We start from the raw sequence: 26168 nt of genomic DNA on the forward strand, positions 1-26168 counted from the left end.
TATTTATTATATACGCTTTTTTACATTTATGATTTTTACGATTACAACATTTTTTACATTTAACACATAAAAAAGCTGTTCTCTTATAAATTAAAACACGAACTTTGAAATAACAAAATGTACAATAATAAAACACTTTATAAGGTACGGTAAACGATCGGCGTAGATCTACCGACGTACTGGCTATACTGACTGATTGTTTCCGAATGCTTGGAATGTCGACATTCAATTATTTTACTAACCATTTGTTATAAGAATGCGTAAGACTTCGTTACCCTGATAATATAACAAAAATATTTGCCTCTGGTTGGTTATGCCAATTCAGCCGAAAAAACATGAAAACGAGATATCTCGTGAACGTCCACAACGTTCGGTCCACTAAAACGAGAAATCTCGTTACCCGTACGTTAAGTGATGTTTAAGTACAGTGTAGTTAACATGTAAGAATCCTTTGTCTAAGTACTAAAGAGAAATATGATCTCACGAGAACCTCAAATTTCTCTGATATTCGTCATGACCAAGACTGAATTATTATGCCTGAATCTCCTACCCGCAACTGTTCGTATCTGAAACTTCTTTGGCCTATTTGTTTCCCATGTTCATTTATAAAACTAAAATTCGGCATTCTTAAGGCCTTGAGTTTTTTTTTTCTATACAGTGTTCTGAATTCGGATATTTTAATTCTAACCGCTCATTGTATTGAGATGGAAAAATTTTAAATATTAAACTGGAAATAAACATAATAAACAGGTTTTCCCACATCTATGCAGATATTTATTCCCGTTTTTAAAAACATTCTGTAAGTTGACCTAAGAAAATTAGATGTAGATATGCTGTACATTAAGACTGAGAACGCATATGAACACACCAACTTCATAAAAAATATAATTGCAGTTCTTATCTGGATTGCGCGGTTTTAATTTTTCATGCAGCTAATTCCTAATTTGAATATCATTAAGTAAGTACATTTTCAATATTAAATAAAGATTTCAATATTCATAAAGATTTTCAATATTAGTTTCTGGACCATAAAATGATTTTGATGAAAATTCTGAAATTTCAAAAGAACTGTTTAAAAAAATGTAGCGGGAGATGGTGGCATTTGAAAGTCGTGATATTCATTACGACACGAGGAAACTGAAAATGTGAATATTTTTACCGCTTTCTGCCACTATGTTCAGCATTTAGATAAATAGTAACATATACACGCATTTTAGCGATTCCATCTATTTAGATATATAATTCTTATATTTTCGTAATCAGGGCCATGTATTAAAATATATATCCGACATACATTCTCTTGTACGAATTAGATATATTTATTTATACATATAGATGTTAAAATTTGCGAGTATTTGGGATTTGTTAAAATGTGGCCAGATACATACCTAATAAAAATCTGTAATTCATAGATAGGGGAATTGAAGATTATCTAGCTTTGATGAAAAATGAAGATTATTCAAATGAGAACTGATATAAAATCTGCTGTTGTCATATCAGAAGAATAATGATTTGCTTTCTGATATATATTTTTGTTAAATATCAGATGTTTCTCTTGCATTGTTTTTTTTTATTTGATAGATTAAACAACATGACGATTTTTTTTTCTTTCTTTCTTTATATTTCACCTACATAGAATCAATGACGTTTTCTTAAATTTTTTTTGTATGTTTATTTGAGGTAATATATCTACACTTGTGGAAGCTGAGTCTTAGCTTTTGGGATTTGATTTGAAATCGTGATCTATAATAATTCATATAGTTGGACATGATACATGTTTTATCTTCGTAGAATCATATTTTTTGTGGTTCTCATCGTCATCTCTGTACCACACAAAATTATGAGCCGGTGCCACTCTTGTAGTAACCAACAAGTGTATTAATTTATCTTTTTTTTATATATCTTTTTTTTTTGCTTTATCATCTTATATATTTATCTGCTTTAGAAAATATATGCTAATTATAACCTACTTATATGGTTATTATTCCGACTACGATAATAAATGTAAACAATTTGAACAGTTAAGGTCAGATACCTAAAAAATAACCATTAATAGTAGCGCTTAATCATTTTTAGAAACCATTTTTCAAAACTAACTAGCATCCTTGTTTCACCGGCATCGTGAGGACAAAATGATTGTTGGTAACTAAAATGAAACTCGGTTGATTAACAGTTATTTTTATTTTACACTTGTTGGAATATTATAATTCTCTACTAGATGCTAATTGTTGTATTTGTGTAGACTCCTAATTATTATTAATAAAATCGTTTTTTTTTCGTGTGTAACTAATAATAGTTCTCTTTCATCATGGTAGCTACATATATGCAAACTTTTTCTAAAGCTATGATTATAATTTTTTAATCAGATTAAATGATGAGTATTATACTCGATATAGTTTTAATGAAAATGGAATTATAATTTACTGCAAGCAGAATGAATACTTCCATCTCAATATGAACTTATAATAATTATTCTCCACATGAAATTTAATTCATTAACTGTGACTGTCTGGATTACTTAATGTTTCTTTGTATATCTTATTAAGCATGAAATTAATATCGTGCTAGTTATAATCATATCTATATTCTTACTATACGGGAGATTGAGGTTCAATGTTTGTACATTTTCATGCTCCCAGTTTAATTATATAATGACTGTTTAATGTCGTGATATGGTTTTTTTAAGAAAAAAATCACACGGTCCCGCCTTAATAGGATGTTCTTTGTATGTTTTATCATTATTGTTGAATTAGATAAGTATACTGTGAAAAATTGTTTGTTATAATGTTTAACATGATATGCTTGTTTAATATATCATTACACGTTAGCAGACTTGTTTTCATTTTTTTTATTTTTACAATAAATTAACTCACAGATAACTTTCAGATTGTTTATCTATAAACCATACTGTAGTTTTTTCATATTTGAGTTAACTTACCTGTACGTGTAGCAATCTGAATTTTGATTATGTGACAGTCGTTTAACAAACTTAACAAGTACTCATTAATTTTTCTTAATTTAGTAGACATTTAATTTGATGTTTATAATTTTTCTCAATTTTTATTGTTGATTAGTAAAATATTTCTATTTTGAATGTCTTCTTGGAATCTTGCAAAGTTTTTATTGTCTTTTATTTTCTTTTAAATAATAGCAAATTATTAATAATGAAAGTGCTGTTTTTTAGCTTCACGCAATGCATATTTCAGAATTTGTTAGCAGTAGCGTATGCTTTCTTTATTGCATTTTTCTTATTTTTTTAATATCATAGTAATTAAAAAATATATATAAATCTTGATTTATACAAATATTTGTAAAATATTTTAATATGTTTACGGAGAATACCGTGTGAACTTTTACAATTTTATTTCTTTCTTCTACATTTTTTCCATTCCAACTAATATGTAGAAAGACACTTTGGGTGAAAAAAACACGAAATGATAAACAGCATTTTGCTTCAAACAGTTCTCTATAATTGGTTGCAACCGAGTCAAGCTAAGTAATGAATGAACCAGAGTGGTGAAGATATATGTTCTCGCTAGGATCATTTTCGTCTAACATCCGTTTGTAAATCAACCAATTATGCAACGTTGATAAAAATACGTCGTTTAGATCATGTTCAACCTTATTAATAGAAATAAATAACTGGGATGTATCTTCGGAGGCGCTGGACAGGAAACCATTCAAGGATAGGGGTGAGGCAAACGATTTTTTTTCCAAATCACGTGACCCTAAATATGTCCATCACTCACACGACCCAGCCAACCCTAGCATTGTTCCCAATCCTTGTCTCGTTAAACAGAAGTAATATAGTTCAATTTGTTGCCATTATTAAGTAAAGTGTACATACTTTTCTTTGTAAACTCTCTGCGACATTATCTGTCCAACAGCTGTTGTTGACTATAAATAAACGGTAGCGTTCTATTTGATTCGGTGATTTCTCGTATCGGTGAAATGAATCTTTGATATCAAATTTTGCATTAGATTATTGCTGTTATCATTGCTTAAATTTTGAAGTTCATCTGTACTTGTCTGATTTTATTGTGAATGTTTTGTTATTTGCCTCATCAAGCGAATAACAGTAACAGATTTTAAATTTTTCGTACACTGTTATTGTTATAACTTATCTAAAGTGCGTGTTAAACTTACAGTTTTGATATAAATTTATGTAATTGTTTCATTACATGCATGCTATATAGCATTTGTTAGATGTTCATATCAGTATCGTATTGACCAAATTAAATGATTATATTTGCAATTCTTACTGTATCAAATTTCAAAATTAAATGCTTTTGGGATATAAAAGGATATATAGTAAATATGCTTTGATTTACTATTTAAAAGTCTTATAATTCCCTATTACAGTGCATATATAAAAGAAATCTTGTTTCTTTTTAAATTGTCAGGTTGTTTGATATTTACTTATTGAGGCATAATTTATTATTAAATATTCATTACTTCTTATATTTTAAATTTTTATCCAAATGTTAAAATTTTAATATTGATCATCGCATATTTTTTTAATAATGTCTGCTGCGAAATTAAGAGAAGCGTTAGAATGGAACGTCTTTTATTGTTAAATTACTTCAAAGATGGGTATAGGTATTCGACAAATATAAAAGCAAATTTTCGACATACAATTTGCCATTTTCCTATTAAAAATACTTTTTAATCGTGCTGTTTAAAAAGAATGTGATTATAAACTATAGTTCATTTATCTAAACCTTAGTAAATAAGTGTTAATTCATCAAACCTGTTTAAAATGCGATTTTTTCACCTTAATCACCTTGAAGGTAGCGATATCCTGTTGAGTATTTTCATTAAAACTGCACACCATCAGTTGATTTGGGATGCCCTTTTTTTTAATTTTAACCATTTTAAATAAATTGAAACACGCAAAAGAGTGACAGCTTGTAACAGATTACTCATTAATCTTGATTCAGTATTTGAACTCTATGAATCTAATTATGGAAAACTTTTTTCTCTATGTTTTAGAGAACGACAGAAAAAAAAGTTATCAAATGCTTCAAAAGTCAATGTATGCAATAATTTCAACTTTATGAGAATCAAAGCTTATCGATTTTGTTCAAGAAGGTTTAGTTTCATGTAGAAATAAAAGTATTAAGATTTTCGAGACAGTACAATGACTGTTATGTCTCGAACAGCGGTCTGTTCGTGAGTGATTGGAAGAAATTAAATTTGCTTTTCTCGGTGATGCAGCAAGAGACGTATTATTTTTAAAATAGAAAATATATACAACTACGTCATTGATAGGTATCGTAAAAATTACGAAAAATATCAAAATCTAAAATTTAAAAATAAGTGTTTTGCTAGAGAATTACTTCATACTCATCAATAGAATTTAAAATTATTGTGATATTCTATTGAATGAAAAATTTATCTAATTCTCACAAAAATTATTCAATTCTTTGATTCCACCCGCATAGTAAACAATTTATTGGTCTTCTTGCATTTTAATGAAAAATTGTGAAACATAATTATATTTAAAATTATAATTGTTTTTAAAATTACTATTAAAAGTGTAATAGGCTTCGAATATTTTATATTTTTTCGATTATATTTTTATATTTTATCTAATAATTTGAGGTTAAATTATTAGACAGATTAAAAAATATATCTATTCTAAAAGCATTATTACTATGAAAAACTGTTATTTGAATAATTCAGTAGCAAATGCGGTGAAGTCCCATTTTTTTCATATTTTCTGATTTTCGCACACTTTAATGGAGTAAATGATATTAATTTTAGTTATTGAACGACTAACATGTTATTTTATTTCTTAAGTAATTATGCATTATTAATAATTATTACATATTGGCATTTATTAATCCAGTAAAAATTATATTTCCGAATTTTTTTTTTTTTTTTTAGTTTTACTATTTGACTTATGATCGACTCATTTTAGTGATTCATATAATATATCTTGCTTATATGTTTTATTTATTCTATTTTTCGTAATGTCAAAATTTTTTAAAATTCTATATTATATTATATATATATATATATATATATATATATATATATATATATATAATATTTTTATTTTGTCTATTATTTTTCGTGAAATTCTTTTGTTAATTTGTTATTGAATAAATGCTTTTAAGAGACATTTGGATTTAGTATTATATTATTCATATACTTTATTATTGTAATTACAGAAAATAGTTGTATTTTTCGAGCACTTTGTGATAGATTTGTTACGAACTTTGTAGAAATACTGCATTATAAATAACTTCCGAAAAGCTTTTCAACAATTAAAAACCATGCCTTAACCGGTCTGCAAATTGAAAACCTTGCCAAGTACATCACAATTAATGCGCCGTCCATTTCACAACCGGTGAAACAACAAGGCCACACATATTAACTGAGCAAATGTCGACCGCAAAAGTGACAAGTCCAACTTCTTCACTAGAAAAAAAAATCCTGCTTTATGGCCGCAGTGTTGACAGAAGTATATAATTCCGGAACACACCAATTCACTGCTGCATCGTAACAGAACATTATGAATAAAAGATGTATTTACTTTTTTTCTACCTCATTTTCACATGGTATCGTATTGTTGTTTTCTCGCGTGTAGCACGTTAACTCTACCGTTGATCTGGGTGGATAGTATGACAAGGTCTGCTAGCTCAGGCTCCAACATGAATGGGACATCAGAGATAACCGCAACTTTGTTAACAGACGCAACACTATAGAGCACGCCGTTTCGTTTTTAAGACTTGTTCAGCAAATATGCTTTGTTCGCAGATGTTTTGTCTGCTCAATTGCTGCTGTCGGTTCAGTTGTGGGATGGTACGGAATATTTTATTGGATGTCTCTTCGCTCAATGTGGGTTGTAAACACGTCAGAATAAACAAAAGGAATGGATGTATTCACATGCCTTGTCTTTGATGCATTTTTAATTTTGAATTGTGAGTGAAATCGATGGAATAAATCTTCTAATGTTGAATTACGAGCTTTCACAATCAATCTATTAAAATAAATGCTTATACTACATAAAATCAAATTGTTTCTCCCGTATAAAATATTTGTGCTTTATAACTGATTTCTTTCAAATTATTGCAATAGATTTATAGATGCGCATGTCGGAATTCTTATTAGATTGAGAATTTAATGCTTAGTTGAAAAAGGATGCCTATTCTATAAAGATATTTGTTAAAATAGTGATATAGATATTTTTCAATGTTAATAATATTTATATACAAGCAATATCCGATCTATCTAGAGACCATGCGGGAAATTTGATGGAGCCGCCGAAGACCAACCCCACCTAGCACGAAAGAACAAACGACACTTGATGACATTGGGAACATGCAAACAACAAAGGACCATCTAGAGAAAACGCATATTGGTACAGCGAAAAGAATAGAGAAAAAACATTCAACTTTACATTACATATTAAATTGTGAAACATTAAAACTGCATAAAATACATTAAATGTACATTAATCTTTTACATTGGAAGAGCTTTGACAAAATGTCTTTAATAGGAGATTTAATGAATGGAATTTTTATGAGTTCATATTAAAATATTTTCTTATCGCAGTATACATTTCTTAGTCAACTCATAAAAAGTTTGGTACATTTAATAGATTCTAAAAAATTGAAATTGTGCTAATATGTAAAAACTATTGTAAGAATCGATGTGAAAATTCTTTGAATTTGCCATTACTTAAATTAAAAAAAAAAAAAAAATTTTGAATTCGAAATTTTTGTTACGAAAGGCGAATTTCAGAAAAGAAACATTCTTCCTTTTAGATTTTAAAATTATTAACTCATTTTTTTGCTGCAAATTTTATATAAGATATTAAATTACTGCCCATAGGAATTCTTAACCTCTTTTGAAAACTTGCGCGATAAGATTTTGGACGCTATACTTTAAACCAAATATTGTCTCTTGAAAGTGAATGACGAACAGAGTGACAGCCCTAAGATAGACTGTTGAGATACGCTTTGATGTATAGATTCAAGAAACAAAAATATGGAATCTTTCTTAGTAATCTCTAGATTGTGAATAGAATTTTTAAGCTGTCAAAATGCGCCCTCTCTGCTACAGATAGTGTGTGTCCTTCAAACGCTACGTCTCTCCGCATCAAACCAATACTCTTTTGTTCGTTGTTTTCATTTCATAAGATAAGGTTTGCACTTATCACGACAGTTCTCACTTTGGCATTCAGGCGTCTAGAATTATTTATATACATGTATTAGAATGAAGTCTTATGACTAAATAAATGGGGTATAATGGGGATGGTATTTAATTTTCTAATATTAATACTATAGTGCTTAAACAAATAGATTCTTTTTTTAAGCCTTGTTTAATATTCTAGAAGCATCATAATAAAATTATTGTCGCCAGTGAATTTGAATGAAATTAGCCGTCTTCCTGGTTGGATACATGCTTATACATTTAAAAATTATCATATTGTATGAAATTCATAAGGCGCTGTTGAGTTTGTTCTTGGCAGGTATTGAAATTAAATTCCAAAGTACTTTGAAAATTGTCGATTTTTTTCGATTGTCACCTGACAAAAATCTCATCGGTAAAATTATCTTCGACAATACTTTGAAACAAAAACTTAAAAAAAAACCTTCCTTATTGGAATACATTCACGTGTTAAAAAAAGTATCATTTATGTTTATTGAAAGATATTTATTTTCCAGTATAATGTTTCCTCCTCTGTCAAAATGAAATCTTTTGAATTGTGTTTGTTTTTATTATTTTAATTTACTTCTGTAAATTTAAAAACGGAAAAATATTAATAATTTATGTAAAAATGTTCGATGTTATAAATACTAAATCTGCAGGAGGCTTTTATTAGTTCTTTGAAATAAATAGCAATTTAAAAACTGTTCACTTATAGAAGATAATTTTGCAGGAAATTTAAAATAATACAAAAATGATGTTTTATTTTAATTTAAAATGAAAGTTACGTTTACGTTTATTTTAATTCAAATGAATTAATATTTAAACAAATAATTGGATTAATAATGAATAAATAAATGCTTTATATTTATCTGAATTTATTAATTTTATGATTATGCGAAAATATAACGCAAAACTGAATGATAATTTTATATTAAAGTCTTTTTTCGGTGATAATGTTATTGCTATAGCATGTGCAAAAATATAGGAATCCTATTAGATGCGTATTTTTACTTTATTTTAAATAGTCTTTAAACATACAATTTAAGAATTTTTAAAAGTTACTATAACAGTTGATAAAAATGAGAACAAATTATTGATTAAATTAATTAACAAATTTTGATAATAATTTTTGAAAAAAATAAAAAAAGTAAACATTTTATTTTATTTTATAATTTTTTTCTTTAATTAGAGTTATTATATAATTCTTGCCCTTCTAAACCATTTTGTTGAAAATAATTTCTCAAAAGGAGATAATGAGTTTATTAATGCATATATCTCTCTTAAATTTTAAAACTTCGTTTTGAAAGTAATGAATTGTAAACGAAAGCATTTGTATCAGAAAATATCGTAAATGATAGAAATATGTTGTACTAATATATAGCACAAAATTTAGTAGATTGTTTTGCACTTGAAAACTTTAAACAATGGGTTAGTTGAAACTTGAAATTATTGCAGTAAAATTAATAAACTGGGCATGATTGGACAAAAATATTAATTTTAAAACTTTTATGACAGTTTTACTATTGAAATATTATAGCGCTTTATTTTAAAGCACCTCTTTTGTTAAATTAATCACGTTTCTAAAATTATGATTTTATATTTAACAAAAATTAAATTTTAAAATTATTATGATATTTTCAGAATTTGTGAGTTGCACATAGATTCTATCAATAGAACCATATTAATTTCGTATGATATGACTTTATTTGACAATCATATCTTTTACAGAAGTATAGAAGTTAATGCAGCTAAATTGCACGAACGCGGATTTCACTATATCTATGAAATCATGTAATTGTATCAGAAAGTATGTGTATCAAGGGGAAAAAAACCAATGATACAAAAAACTCATATTTCTCTTAGACGTCACCCGTTAAATACCACACCCCAGACTGTCTCTAAATGAAAATTATTTTGTCGAAGCTCCCTTGCATATTTGACATGTTTAGTACCATTGATGCCGTTTCATTTTAGTTTCGTCGCAGTGAGGCCTGATTGGTTGAGTTATGGTGACGATAGTGACATCAGTATTAATGTCATGACGTTCGAATTATTTGATTCGCTGCAGTAATATCATGGTTGTCCTAAGTAGTAGAAAGTTCTAATTTCAATTGCAGTCTTTTTTTCCTGCTGTTTTCTTTTATCTACTCATTTTTCTCTATTGAAAACATATACTTCTAAATTGGGCAAAGCGTATTTTCTTCCCAATTTTCCTTGAAGTTTTTGGATAAAACACTATCTAATAAGTTATAGCATTGAGCTGTCATTTCACATATTTCCTTAAACTAGAGATCGTCACGCATGTTTACGGCAAAAATTTATCTTTTGTTTTACTTTCAAGAAAATAATAATGAAAAAAAAATCGTGGTTTTTGTTTCACAAGAGCCGGAAAATGCTGAAAAAATCATTATCTACCTCCCTCTCTGTTTGCGGCAATAATTTTGGGCAAAAGATAATAGCCAAATTTAAAGTCCCACTTAAGAATTGGTTACTGAAATCTCTGGATTCACTGTCCATTGTTATAGCGAAACTGAAGGTTGAATTTCAAGATCTAGAGGAAAATCGAGAGGTCCAGTTAATGTTCCAGCCGCTACGCAGAATGAGGCAAATCCATACGATAATCCTCCTCAATGGCCTTTTCATGTACAAACATCGAATCAGGTTTATTTTGTTTTCTTGAAGAAACTCCTGAAATCCTGAAAGTACATGATTCAAAAACTAAGACCTGAAAAATATATTTTGAAATAAGTTTGAGCGCATACTTGACTGAAGAATGTCGGCAGAACTTAATTGAATCAGGTGATACAACATTTATTTTCCATCATTTTACTTCAAAAGAAACTCTGTTGTCATGTATTTTTTTACAGTTTTTACAAAAAGATCCTCGTCATCTTAAAAAAAAACGTTCATTCGGCTGACTTATAAAAGAGCAGAATATATTAAAATAATTTTGAAATATCTAGATCTTTCTAGAATAAATTTATTGTACACACTAATGATATAATCCTGTCTAATGGCAATTCACTTGTTGTTGCAGAATATTACTGCTAATTTATTAGAACACGGTTTCTATGGTAGATTCATATTTGGGAAAGTAAGCTAGTAGAAATGCGAAATTGTAAATTGTAATGGAAAATAAAATATTAATTTCTTGACCTACCAATTCATTTAAGCTTCTAATTAGATGACTTACCCTATTTGTCGCATATATTTTTTTATTTAAATCTATATAAGACCGAATTTATATAAGTATTTTAAATTAATTGCTACTTTAAATTAAATAAGATTTAAATATCAAAAATTCAGTGTCTTTACATGTTAAATAGACATGTAAATTAAATAGACATACAATGTAAAAGGGGTTTAAAGAATTTGAAAGGGGATCTATTTTTTAACATTTAATATTATTTGTATTCTATTAGTACATGAGAAAGTTATTCATTAGATGTGTTCATTTTAATTCTTTAAAATCTTAAATTTTTATATTTACTTAGTAACTAGGGACATTATACAATCATGAAGTAACTGAAAAATTGCGTGAACTATTTATTACTTTATACCACTTAACATGCTGATCACAAGTGCAGAGCAATTTTCTTCTTTAGTTCAAGGACAGGCGATTTTTCTTTGCCTCTCAGCTACAAGAATGACGTGGTATAGCACCGATACCTGATCGGCTTAAGTGAATAAACAAGAAAAAGCATTAGTGCTCTGCCACGTAGTGCTTAATATATTAAATAAATGAAAGATGGAATAGGGAATACTCGTAAGAAAAGGTTAGTGTTTCATCTGGGATTCTTTTCTATTGAGCTTTAAAAGACCAGAATTGTCGGGAGTTATCTATTCGTACTTCGGAGAGAAAGACATTAATTAACTACAAAGTTTATTAAATTTTACTTTATTTTGAATTCATTCTGAGTTTTAAAATTTATATCTTTTTGGCTGAAAATCAACGTATATGAGTGAATGCTTAAATGTAACTATTTATTGCACATTTTGTTAAAACTAGTAGAGCTCCGTAAATCATTGAATACTTGTAAAAGAAAACAAATTCACTCACGTCCTATAGAAATAATGGTAAATTGAAGAAATCCCACGTGCATCCACGTGCCAATATGGTCATCAGTTTTCTCTCGAAAATAGACAAAGGTCATTTATGATAGTAATATCAAAGAATTCTTTATACAGAAATTATTGCAAATTCATTTCGTTTCTATTTGAAGGGTACCAAAACAATGAAACGCGCAAGCTTTCGATTTGAATTATATTCTTAGAAAGAAAGGGTCTTCCGATATCTATCGTACGGCATGCGACAAAGGGGTGAAAGGTCTTCATGCAGCGTGGTCTATTGGCATCTAAAACAAGCGGAACCTGCAGCAAGGAAACGTAATTTCGATCGGCGCAGGAAGTTACTACAAGAGATCTTGAACTGCGATGGAGTCACAACTTGAAGAAAGTTCCGCTCAGTTGATCCGCAAACGCCAGTCATGCGGAACTACCTCACGCGCAACTGAGTGGTCAACGACTGCAGGCGAGGATGGCCATACTTCACTTCTTGGTTGTGTTAGGCGGCACTACCCCTAAAAGAGGGAAAGGTTGATTGACTCACGAAAACCTTTTTTTTTTTTTTTTTTTTTCTTCATTCTGCAAAAATTGTAGGTTTCCTTTGAAAATTTCCACTGTTATTTCATTAGTGACTTCTGCAAATGCATAGGATTCTTAGGAAAAATAAGGCATTTGCAGTGCATTACGAGCTAAAATTTGGCACAGGTTTTTGTCTTATATCTAATTAACTTCAAGTTTAATTACTTATTACTAAATTAATATTATTTTAAGAATAAAAATCAAATAAAGACGCACAGCATTCTTGCAATTTAGTTGTAAATTCCATCAATAAACTTGGGTGAATGCTGAGCGCATTAGTAATTTTTTTTTCCCTCTTGAGCGGAGAAAAATTGTTGATTTCCAATTTAATGGATTTATGTAACTTTATAATACTCTTGAATATCAGTAATTCCATAATATGTGAAAGGCGGCTAAACCCTAGAATTTTTGCGTCATAAGTAGATATAATCTGGGCTGTCTTATCCATTCGGCAAACTAAATTGTCCAGTGACACCATTGATCCAGGACATCTAAATTTTGCGTTAATGTTTATATTTTAAACCTATATATATATATATATATATATATATATATATATATATATATATATATATATATATATATATATATATATATATATATATATATATATATATATATATATATATATATATATATATATAAAATTATAATTTTAAATAGGATTGAAGTAAAAACAGATTAGGATTATCTAGATACCGATCGATTTTGAAATGTTAATATATTTGTAAATAAGTCCAAAAATATTCACACTAAGCAAATACATTAATCTTTTTTTATATTTTTAATTAACTATTAAAATTAATTATTTGCACGTTTAGACAAGATGGAAATAAAATATTATTTAAAAAAATGGTTGTTTTGCAAAATTGTAAGGTAATAATTAGAGAATAAGTGATTATATTTGGTGTTAAATTGTTTTATTATGTATGTATTTTTGTTAGATCGTACGCGTTCAAATTGCTTCTTACGGTTCTGATGGAGCGTCAAATTCCTTTATCCCAGGGTGCTATGACCGCCTAGCAACTCTCAAAGGAGGGAAGAAAGGTCATTAGCGCAGGGTGAATCTTTTAAGATTAAGCTGTATACTTTAATTTTCCAATTTCATTTTGATAATTTTTGATACTGACTCCGTTGATGATTTCTTGAAATTAAGATTTAATTTAATTTTAGAACATAAATAATTGTTACAGAGATTTAATAATTTATTTTATAGAAGACGAAGCATCTGATGTAATGTATTGCATATGAATGTAATAAATTGAAATAAATATGTCAAAATCAAGATGTTCTAAAGTATGAATTGAGAATGCACTACAAATTACTCTTAATAATATAGTGAATCAGTTTACATAAAATAAAATAAAAAATCCTGTTTAATTCATAGTTTGTAAAATTTTGAAACCTACATATTTTGCAAATAATTAAAAAACTATTTAGAGTATTTAGAAAAATATGACTAATTTACGAATGATTAACGATATTTGTTGTTGCTGTTTTTCCATTTTCTGTAATTTTATTCAATATTTTAAGATTTATTTTATGAATTCTGGGATGCACTGCTATACAATATAATTAAACTTTGTATTTCTGCAAAATAAAAAAAAACGCACTTTATGAGGGTCATATATGTTTATTAATGAAATAGTCTTTTAAAAGAAATGAATTCCAGTATATAGAAAATTTATTGCTTGTCAAGTAAGGTGACTGAAAAATCTATTTACCTCACCAAATTGCGGTCTTAAATAATATAAGGTTAAATAAAGCATCGTGTCAAAAATCTGATGTTTGCGATAAATTAATAGAAGTGTTTCTTTATCATAATGCATATGAGAATCATTTTTAAAGTAAGTTAGTCGTGATCTTTTAGAAAAGTGACAAGACTTAAAAAAGCATTTTTAATATTCACATGTTTTTATGGGAAATCTTCTATTACAACATCTTTTGCATACATTTTTGCTAGTTTCTGATTTCCGGAAACTTTCAAGCTTTTTTTCAGAAATAAAATTACTCCAAATCACATATTAAGGAAATTTTTACTTTTTATTCAAGTTTATTTTGACATATTTTCTATTTTTATGAAATAATTAAAATAAAATGCAGAAAAAACGGAAGGCGGAAATCGTGATTGTGTCTACATTACTTTTGTCTATACTTATTTCTGAATCTCTTTCGACAAATAATAATAATGAAATAAAAATAAAATAAATAGATTGTATGGGCTCCAAAAGTCTTTCATTTTACACAGAATAAGAACTCTTAGCCGATTATAATTTTATTTAAATACAATCTTTTAAAAATAATTTATATTTCATAATAATCCTGTTCTTGGAAGAGCAAATCGTTTGTGTAGTTGAATTTGTATTTAGTCGTCCATTTCTGAATTTTATGTTCGTAGTACTTGATTCTTGTGAGATTTAATTTCCTTCAAAACTGAAAATTGATATTTTTTCGTATGACTGAATAGATTAATCTTTTTGAGAACATGTATCGAACTTGAAAAATATCCCAAGTTAAAACAAAAAGAGCCTCTTATCTTCCTCACGAAAGAGATATTAATTCGAAGTGAATCATGACTCGCATCTGTTCATAAGCATGGCCAATGCAAATATTCTTCATCTTTGTGGACTTAATCCCTTGTTATCTTCATGTATTGGTTTATGGTTGTTGGATTTATTCAGATTGGCGATAGGGAATTGTTACGGCGATAACGCATTCCTGGAAATGTTAATATTTTGCATTTGATATGAAACAATATTTTTTTTCAGAAGATATTGTTGACTTAATTTTTTAACGATTGTAGAAATTATATATGCACACTAGTATGTATTATATTACATGCGCACTAAATATTCATTGTGTTATGATCTAAATAATAGAGTAACCGGTAAAAAATAATTAATTTAGTTTAAATTATATTAATTCTTTTAATTCAAAGCAATTTGTTTATTTCACTATTTAATAATTTTAATTAATTAAATTAATAATAGTTTAATTATTTAAAAAATGTTTATTTAATTATTTTCATTCATTGCTAAAATAATATTTAGATTACGATATTTTCAACATAAGAGCTTGGATATCAGATTTTTAAGCTTTAATTATTTAAAAACTGTCTAACTAGCAGTAATGGATGTAACGAGTTGCAAGAATCTTCTAATGATTAAAATGAGACGATTATGAAAGACATCACTTTGTTTTTAACGATCATTTTTTAAATAACTGACAAACAATATGAGAACTTGAGGGAAATTTTTTTTTTTGCGGTTGGCTGTTTGCGCGAAGTTTTTCTCTGATAACAATGCAAATGTGGTTTATTTTCTCTGATTTGTCTCCAAGAAGTCTTTCCATATTCTTTATTAAAAATAGCCATGATTTTTACAACTGATTAAATATGTAACTTAATTTAACTAGTAATTCATATCTTTTAAAATAAGTCATTGTATAATCTGGATGCTACACTGAAAGGTTTAATGACCATGTACGCATAAAAAGTAATTTTATATATAAATAATTTATGTATGTGGAAAATAAAATATCTGGTATTAATTAATTAATGAAACTTTTATATTTTTCATATAAATTGATTTTGTTAAGATATTACGCAAGCAATAAGTTAAAAAAAAAGTATTTCCCTTTTGGTTCACGCATCTCTATCTCTCTCTGTTCTGTTCAATTCTTAAAAACAATGGATGATCTGCATGAGCCAATTCTTCTTGGGATTTTATTCAGTTATATAACTGAGAGTCGGATTTACGAGTTTTTAGAGTTGAGTGAACTATCACTGGCAAATGCCACTTTTGCATTTCTTTTGATCTCACTCTTCTGGAAAAGTAGGCCAAGATCGAGCTTGTTAAATCCTGTCTTTTTTTTACCTCAGGGGACGAATAAATATTTATTAGTTTGCTGATCTAAGCATAAGGAAATATGGTTAAAAAATAAAATAAGCTTTACTCTTTGAGTTTCATTAACTTGTTTTTTATAAATAATTTAAAATGCATTATTCCGTATTATTTTAAAAGCTAACAGGTCTGCTTTCAATGAAAAGTTAATAAATGAAACTCTCTAAATGTAATATCTCAAGGACATTATATATTTTCGCTATTGATGTTAGAAACTTTTTTAAAAAGCTTATTTAATGAAATAAGTAATATTTATTAGTAAACAATTAAATTTTGAAATTATTTCAAAACTTTTGCAAATTCCATAAAATTATTCTAATCATTTACTTATTATTGATAAATTTAGTTCTGATTACGTAAGATTGTTTATATTTTGACTTTCACTGTGCAAATACTTGAGATATAAATTCTAAGAAAATATGTTTTTCCTTTTTGCTTTTGATTAAATATCAGATTAAAGATCTTTAATTCGAATATGTACAGGTGAAAAATAATTTTGGAATTTAATTTGAACACTTTTTATTATTTTTAAATTGTTGATAATATTGCTTAAATAATTTATTAAGGTTTTTTTTTTGTAATCTTCATTGTATGTAGTGTTTAAAAAACTAACTCTAAAAGCAAATAAATTGTTATTAGTTTTAATTGCATTATTTTAGTTGAAAAGATTGTTTTCTGAGTAATTTGGTAAAAGATTTAATTTTTCGTGATCATCGCAAATATTTACTTAAATTTTTATTCTCATGATTTAATAATTATTATTATTAAATTACTATTTAGAATGCGGTTGCAGATTGCCTACGTCAACAGAATAAGAATTATTTGTTTTCCAAAATTTTGAAATCATTTCGAAATATTCAACATTTAAAAATATAATTTTTGCATAGTCAAGAGGCAAAGAAAAATTTTATACCGTTACTTTCAAGATTCTTTGAAATGTTATCACATTTCAAAGAATCTTGAATCGATTATCCTTCATTTTTGTTTTTATTAAAAAACAGACATGAAACTATTATTTCGATTATTCGATTATTATTTCGAAACTTTTATTGTTCATTGATTTATGTATTTTAAATATTTACCTTTATTTTTTATTTATTTATCTTAGCATTTATATGTACTGTTTCTGTAATGATTTGAAAAGGTTTTTTTTTTTGGAGAGAATGTTTATATATCTACCTAAGCATTTTCGACATAATTTAATTTATATCGATAATTTACGGTTTTAATGGCCAATGTTCAGGTATTTTAAAATTAGATCTCATTAAATTTTAAACTTTTATTGACATTATTCATTAAACAGTCAATTAGTTTAAGAGAGTGCAATTATAAAAATCATTCAAAAGTTAAAATTGGCAACTTTGCGACTAAGTTTACTAACTCCCTCAAATGATAGTGTACATCATTTTCACCTAACTTGCTTTTTATCTGTCCTTAATCAATAAAAATAAACAAAAACTATTTTGTGTAAGTATTCTCAGTGATTGCGAAGAAGTTCATTGTGTTCTTTCGAGGACAGATTTCATTCCTGCCTTATCCGAAAAATTGAGAAAGAAACTGTTATTGTTTATTCAGTTTCTGTTTCCATCATCACTTGTCGCCAAATCCTCGCCAAGTGATGCCTTCCGAAGCCGGTTTCTCTCCGTCACTTTCCTCTTACCATCACTATCAACGTCAGCCCAAGTAGTCGTAGTAGAGTCGAACAGTTTCCCTCTTACCAGCGAAGAAGTCGGAACGAGTTGTTAATAGAGGAGAGAGAATCGAAAAGGCGGGATTGAAATTTTTGCCTTGATCTGTACGCCCCGCGACCTTGTATACAAGACAGCCTTCAAGGCGAATCCAGCCAGTTAGATTTTTTTGCACACATTTCTGTCGCTTCGCCAGAGAGAACTTAGCGATGTGGTGTAACCGTGTGTGTTGTTAGCTGTGCGCGAAATATGAGTACTCAGTCTTGCAATTTTCGAGAACTAACTTTGACTTGTGCATCAACTTGAATAATTGATTTTTAGTGTGGAACCGTGTTCCCTGATACCAAGTTTTTGTTTCTTTGTGCAGAACATATTATCAATCCCACGCTACTGCCCCTGTCCAGCAAAGGAGTATGCTGAGCCCAGATCTCACACCAGACTTACAGGTAAGAAAATTTCCATTTTTAATTTTTACTTCTTTTATACGTTTTATAAACTGTAATATTATATATCAGTAAAATTTTGATGAGTATTTATTTTTAATATAATTAAATATTAGAAGTTCCTGCATATAATATATATGTATTTCTTACGTCTTAAAGACTTTAATGATAAAAATATTTTTACATTTTATATCAAATTTTTTGAAAATCAGCACTTTTGAAAACCGTAGGTCTTCCAAGTGCATATAATTAATTTGTTCATTGTTTTTATTTTTATGTAAAATATTTCATTAAAGTCAGTGATTAAAACTTAAGGCAATTATGGTATTTTATAAATGCAAAATCTTTTTAATTGCAATAGATTTATCGCCAAATTTAAGAATTTGAGGGAATGAAATATATATATAGTTTCATTTTTGAAACGTATAAAGCATTTGTGAAAATTAACTATATTAATTGCAAATATCTGTTAGAAAGATTTAATACGAAGAAGAAACTGGATACCATTGAATTGGTTATTCAGTTCCTGATTATGTTTCCAAATTGAGACTTTTCGTTGAGAATCCTCTAAAGTGCTTTGCCAAAGAATAATTTTACTTTCGTGTATTACTGAGTAGCGAAAAATTATGTATTTATCTTAGAATATTGGTAACATATTATTGCTTCAATTTGACCTTTTACCATGAATACTCATAAAATGTGAATTAAGCTAATTTATTGAAATTATGATGGCGGAATGTGCTTTTGATAAAATAGAAAAGATACAGAACAAACACTCAGACCAATATAAAATAAAAAATTATACTCTCGGAACTTTTGGATTATTTATCTACCAGATGCTTTAGGTTATTTTACATGATTTGCTAAATTATATTTAAGATTAATTCTATTTAAAGCGAAATACTGGACATCAAATAATTGGAAAGGTAGGTGGCCAACCCAGACTTCTACTCTAATTATTAGTTATAGTTCCGAAGAAGATATAAAAATGGAAGTAGTTTGTACTAAATTAATTTCAGAAAGTTATTCTGAAATGTAATAAGTCCTTGGATCGATTTTATTTCATACTTATATACGCATTTCTTAAAATCAATGTATTATATTGAATTTACACAAATTTCATCATAGAATGAAGCAACTTAAATTATTAAAAAAACATTTTTATGCAATTTTTATTTTTCTCAAAAAATATCGTTTACCTTTCATTTGAAAACTACATAACTTGTAAATATTATAAGTAAAAGCATGACCTAAATATGATGTCGTATTTATACTAATTAAATTATTACCACTTATAAAATATAATTATATAAATATTTCTTTTTTTTAATAGTTTAAAATGAAACATATTTTTTTCCATTGCAATCATAATTATTAGAAAAAACAAAGACTTTGGGAAAATAGGAATACACTTTTGTATTGGAAAAATATATTGGAAAGAAAGAACGTTTAACATTGAAATATTATATCATTATCATCATTAACTATTATTTTTAGAAAGGTGTTTTGATTTCAAATTCAAGATTAGAATAAACAATGCTGTATTTATCTATACGGATAAAATGTTTGACGCGTTAAATTAGTTTCATATGAGATACCTTTACAAAAAGACCACCTTTTTTGCTAATAGAATCCGATGAAGATATAGTTATTGAAAATGTATATAATTGATCTAGAAATTTATAAGACTTTTCTAGATTTTTTTAGGTATATAATTTCCATTAATGAAACAAAAATTCATCTTGCGGATTTTCAATTAAACGCATTTTTTTTTATTTGTATTATGATAAACGCATTAGTTTTCCAAGATGTGATATTTTTTAAAAATTAAGATAATAAAAAATTAAATTGAATTTTCAATGCTGTCTAAAATTTAAAACGTTTTTTAATTATGTATTTTTCTATTTTCCAAAATTTAGTTGCAGTAAATATTTATCTCGAAATTAGTTAGTGAAATTTGTCTCCATTTGAGTTTCCAATAAAATACATATCGAAGCATTTTTTTATTACTTGCACCATACTTTTAAGAAGTAATGATCACTCATTTTTGCAAGAATTACCAAAAAATTCTATACACACAAAATAATTAAGTCTATACATTATTTTTTATCGCAGTAGCGTCACAGCCAATAATTAAAATTCATCGTATTCTTCTGTAAATTTGTTCGCCTTATTAACTGAAACTGAAATATTAATCTTCATGTGTCTTGATTTTATTTTCTGGAATAAATATATGAAATTAAAAATAAATTCTTTTGGCAACACGTGGCCTTTATAATGCAATAATATCTGATTAGTTTTGAATGAAAGGCCATAGCATCACATTTGCGCCTTTCATTTTTAATAGACATAGTAGTGTATAATACATAATAGTAAATACTTAATTATGTTTGAATTTTATTTTTCAACCGTGGGGTCGTCATGGAATCTGAATTGTTCATTAATATTTTAGTTTGCTTTAATATCCATTAATAACTGAATATTTATTAAAATTTTTTATCATTGAATTTGAGACTATCAATAAAAAAAAATCTATATCATTATTTCATCACTAAACAAAGTTTTACGAAAGTAACCTTTTTAAATTTCAGAAGTGGGATTTAACTTGCAATCCTGCTGGCTATTATAAATGAGCAGTTTTAGATATTACGATTTCCAAAACACTTTATTTGAACTCGTAATGCATTAACGAAAGTTTAAAAATTATAAAGATAATATTGAGAGGTTAATACTACTCGCAGTTATATCAACTAAGAATATTTACAAGGCTAATTAATATCACGAATCGTACTACAATAAACATGCCATCTTTTTATCTCAGTTTTACCCCTTCACTCATTCCTCTGCAAACCAACCCACAAAGCACTCCCAGCCTTATCTTGAGATAAGATTCTCGGACGGGTGTGTGTGTGTTTTGTGACCCACATTGAAGAGAGTCGTAGACTTGAGAAGTTCAACGAACTGTTCAATTATAGTTTAGTGGTACAAGGTAACTCTCTTTTTATCAACGATTTCGAATCGTTTTCCACTTTTATTTTGCGCCCTTGACTCTTTAGGTTTCAATTTCATCGACCGTCCTTGTCCGGATACTTCAGGTTGAGTATCGTCCGGTATGTTTTTTTACTGAGGTCGCTCAACGTTCGGTTATTGCTCCTGATTTGCGAAACATAGTCGACCTAATCTGTTGGTGGCAATGCCGTTTGGTGGGCATACTGAGAGTACCTTGATGATTCTCGGCTGTCACGTACTCCTTAATTGCTCATATGGTGCGTGTTCTCTTTACCTTGATTCCTTTCATTAAGAAAAGAGAGCTTGTAACCATGGTTTTATAAAAAAAGCATAAATACATTTGAAAACTGTAGAGAAAAGGCTTTTCATGTCATCACAAATGGTTAATATTAAGGCATATGGCATATCTACTAAGAAGGCGAGCATCGACACTCTAATCTTCTTAAATTTGGCGGAACATCTGTTTAGATAGTAGTATTAATTCGTTTCATTATAATTGTTGAAGGTTAGGATTTGAAGCGATATTACGAATAAAACAATGAAGCCCTAAAGAAAAAAAAATCTGTTTTAAAGAAACGAATTTATGAGCTTGCTATTAAATATCTGAGAGATTTTTCGTATGTATTGATGCTCGACATGAATAATATTTTATTTAATTATTTTAATTCTTTATGTAATTACTGAAACTGTAATTTCTTGAGGGTAATCTTGGAACTATGTAATGTCTGCTACCCTTCAATTTTTGAGCCACATTATCACCATTTCTTTTCCCAGATTTCAGTAAGAATATTTTTAAAATAGGAAAGAATAGGTATTTAACAGTTTAGGTACTTCGGCAGAAATATACTGTTAAAGCCTTGAGAAGGATTTCCGTAACTGATTGTAATTTTATGTGGATAATGATTTTAATTCGATCTATAATGATTCAGACGCCATTCTCTTTGATAGTGATAAAATATTTAGTAGTGGTTATGATAACTTTTATGTAAAAGAAAAGTAATATAACTATTATTTGCATTCGAATTGGAAAATTATTTTCATTGTTCCATTTGATGTATTTTTCATCATCATTAAGTTAAAACATATTTAATTATTTTAACAACAATTACTAATAAATTTCATAATTTTCATACATAATTTATCAATTAAAAAAAATCGAAGTGTAGTCAAGAACATAAAGATAGTTAAGAGGCTTCCCCTATTTATAAAGATATTATTCTGATTTTTCTTGATGAAAAAGAAAAATATTTAATAGATTGTTTTGGATAAAAGGAAAAAAAATATTTAGTATAGCGTTAATTCTGTATTTCATATTGAATATCATATTGACGTAAAAGTGAAAAATAATTTCGTATTTATCAGAAGGTTTAAAAATTCTTAAGAATTGTACCAGTACTGTTACTATTTGCTAAAATACAATAAGGCATCGTGGGTTTAACACTTCACTGCTGATCAAAGAGTGCAGTCTAATTCTGTCGATACTTGATTTCTGAGTTCTCTCTCATGACTTGTTTGCACAGATGAGAGACACTATTCTAGATTTGACGTTGGCGATGAAATACAAATCTAAAGAACATACGTGTTCTAAAGATCATCTTAGATAATAGAACTTGTGGATCATTTCAAAGGAAAATAGTATTTCAAAATAAAGTTTCTCGATTTCAATATATATCTGAAGGGCATTATAATATCTCCTTTACATTAGATAATGTCTTATTCGAAAATTTACAACCCTAGTTTATGCATAAATTCTTCACTCAAAATCAATGAAAGTCATGAAATTTATCATAAAAATGTGGGACATCACCCTGAGCAAATCAAATTGAGAAAAAAATTTAGTCATCATTAGTTACCATAATATACAACGTCATCATAAAAGAAATTTATGAAGATCAGTTTATGCTGTCCGGAAAGAATGTAAAATATTTTTCTTCAAGTAATATTTAATTTTTTATTTGTCCCTAATTTAACAATGTAGATTTTCTATAACTTGTTCGTAACTCTGAAATACTATCATTAGAGGTATTGAATCCTCAGAAAAATTGTTTGCAAATCGAATACTTTCAAATATGACCAAATTTGTAAACTAAGGCGTACATGGGTTTCTCTGCTATTGAAAATAAAATTATTTTCTTCGTTTACTGAATACGTATTCGTGAAGTTACAAAGATATATTCCCAATCTTCCCCTAAAATTGTCCATGGAACCACCTGCTACCAGAATTCTTCTCACGTTTCATCATATCTCTCCGGTAAAAGGTCGTCAACGACCAGTTAGGGATTCGGCCTTAAGTTCAGGGTGAAGGTTTTTTCCTAAGCAGGGCCCCCTGTCTTCTTGAAAGGGCCCCTTTTTGAATCATTGAACTTAAGACAAGATGGAATTAAGGCTTGATGGATTGTCGGACTGTAGGGGTCCTGTGTCAATGATCTGTTATCGGCTTTTGCAATGGGAAAACGCAACGGCGAAATTAAATTAAAAAGAAGTATTTTATCTTATTTTAAGAAATATTTCTCTGTGGCAAAAATTATTCTAAAAAAAAACTAAATAAAGAATTTTGATTCACTCTTTGGTGGTGGCTACAGCATTTTGCCATTTCATTTTTTACAGGACTTTTAGATAGCTATGAAATTTTGAAATTATAATTACAATCATTTTTTCAGATTTTGTAAAGGACATGTAGTTTTCTTCTCTTTAAGATATTTTTAAAACATTCCGCATGCTTTCATAATTTAAAAAATATCTTAGAAATATTATTAAACTGAAATGAAATAAAAAATATTCTATACAAAAATCTGTTAATTTTTAGGACGCATCTACAAATGGTTGTTTAATTACAGATAAGCTATGATTTTTATAAGTTTCACTTAGGTATGCGGGGTGTTTTGTTCTCTTCAAACAATGTATTTTTGTTTGAAAACAAAGCTTCTAAAATAAATAAATAAATATTTAATTATTTCGACTTTTGAGCCCGAATTTTAATTACATAAATTCGAAATTAAACGTTTGCAATTACTATATAATACGGCTTAAGAGTACATTAGACGCTCAAAACAAGTCTCCTCAATTTTTAAGTACACTGACATTTTCACAGCAGTTTTATCAAGTAATTCTCATGCTGTTAAAAATAATTTTAGCAAAATTCGTAAGATTTTTTTTGTTCTTTTAATTAGAAAAGAATAAAAATAATAAATTTTTCTAACGAACTCCAAATTGTTCCATACAAATTTAACTTTAATACATAACTATTCTTCCAGAATTTAGAATCATCTACTTTAATTCTGCTCAATTAAAACATGTTTCATATCACAGTAATAACAACTTATCTAGAATCAATTGATTTTTATTTAACAATTTGAAAAATTTATTTTAATAATAATGCTTGAAGAACTCAGCACAACAAGGTAGTATTTATCGAGGACTTATTTAATCAAAATTTCTATCAATATGTGCTCGTGCTACATAATAGATAACTTTCTTACCATAGTAAAAAAATATGACGTATATCGAATACTTTAAAAAGGTGGATATTATCATGAAACTTGAACTCATAAAACTATTTTTATTTATGTAAATACTCCACATTATCAATAAGAAATCCTACCTCGATCGAACAAATAAAGTTTTCGAACTTTTTTTCCCAGACTATTTCCGATAACGTTTCTTAATTAAACACAAAAGGCACATTCACGATTTTGGGTACTGTCTTCATAAATACAATTTATAATGATTTATTTCCGATATTAATAAATTTTAATTTTTCAATCTCTTACGCTAGTTCTTAAATTATATAACTTTAAATCATAGCATGCAATCAATAATTGTTTGAAATGTAAGTTTTAATTCTTATTATACAACTATAATTGTCATCTGATAAGAATTGAAACATTAATCATTCAGACAAAAATGTTTAATCGCACTTTATTATGTAACTCAATAGTTTACAGTTTTAGAATACGCAGCACAATTTCGTTTTCGGAAGGTTAAATTCTTATTATACAACAGTTATATTCTTTCAAACTATTTCCAAATTATTCGAAATTTGCTGGTAAAATACATTATTACTATGTAAAATATTAATATGGCGTTTTTCTGTGCGGTATCATAAATAATTTATATGCTTACATCAAATAGTTAAGAAACAAAAAGTGAGAGATTCATATCAGGTATATGAAGCTGAAAAAATGTTGTTGTGGTTTCTTATGGCACTTGCCATGGACAAACCCGCTGGTACGAAGACAGCGATTTTAAGCCGGTGGGGGAGCGTCTCTTGTTTTTTTAGCAGCGCCAACTAGGGCCAAGAGTACGACTTTGCTACTCAT

The 26168-nt window shown here is 27.9% G+C and overlaps 1 protein-coding gene across 4 annotated transcripts in view; it reads left to right on the forward strand.

The window, feature by feature from the left end:
- LOC129965669 (ETS homologous factor-like) overlaps positions 1–26168 on the forward strand; it is a 159979-nt gene that overhangs the window by 107779 nt on the left and 26032 nt on the right. For all 4 annotated transcript variants that reach the window (XM_056079769.1, XM_056079767.1, XM_056079768.1 and 1 more), the window contains exon 2: positions 18765–18843. In XM_056079769.1, coding sequence (XP_055935744.1) covers positions 18765–18843 — 79 coding nt within the window. The remainder of the gene's footprint in view (positions 1–18764; positions 18844–26168) is intronic.

This window comes from Argiope bruennichi, chromosome 4 (genome assembly GCF_947563725.1).
Source record: "Argiope bruennichi chromosome 4, qqArgBrue1.1, whole genome shotgun sequence".
Lineage (NCBI taxonomy): Eukaryota > Metazoa > Arthropoda > Arachnida > Araneae > Araneidae > Argiope > Argiope bruennichi.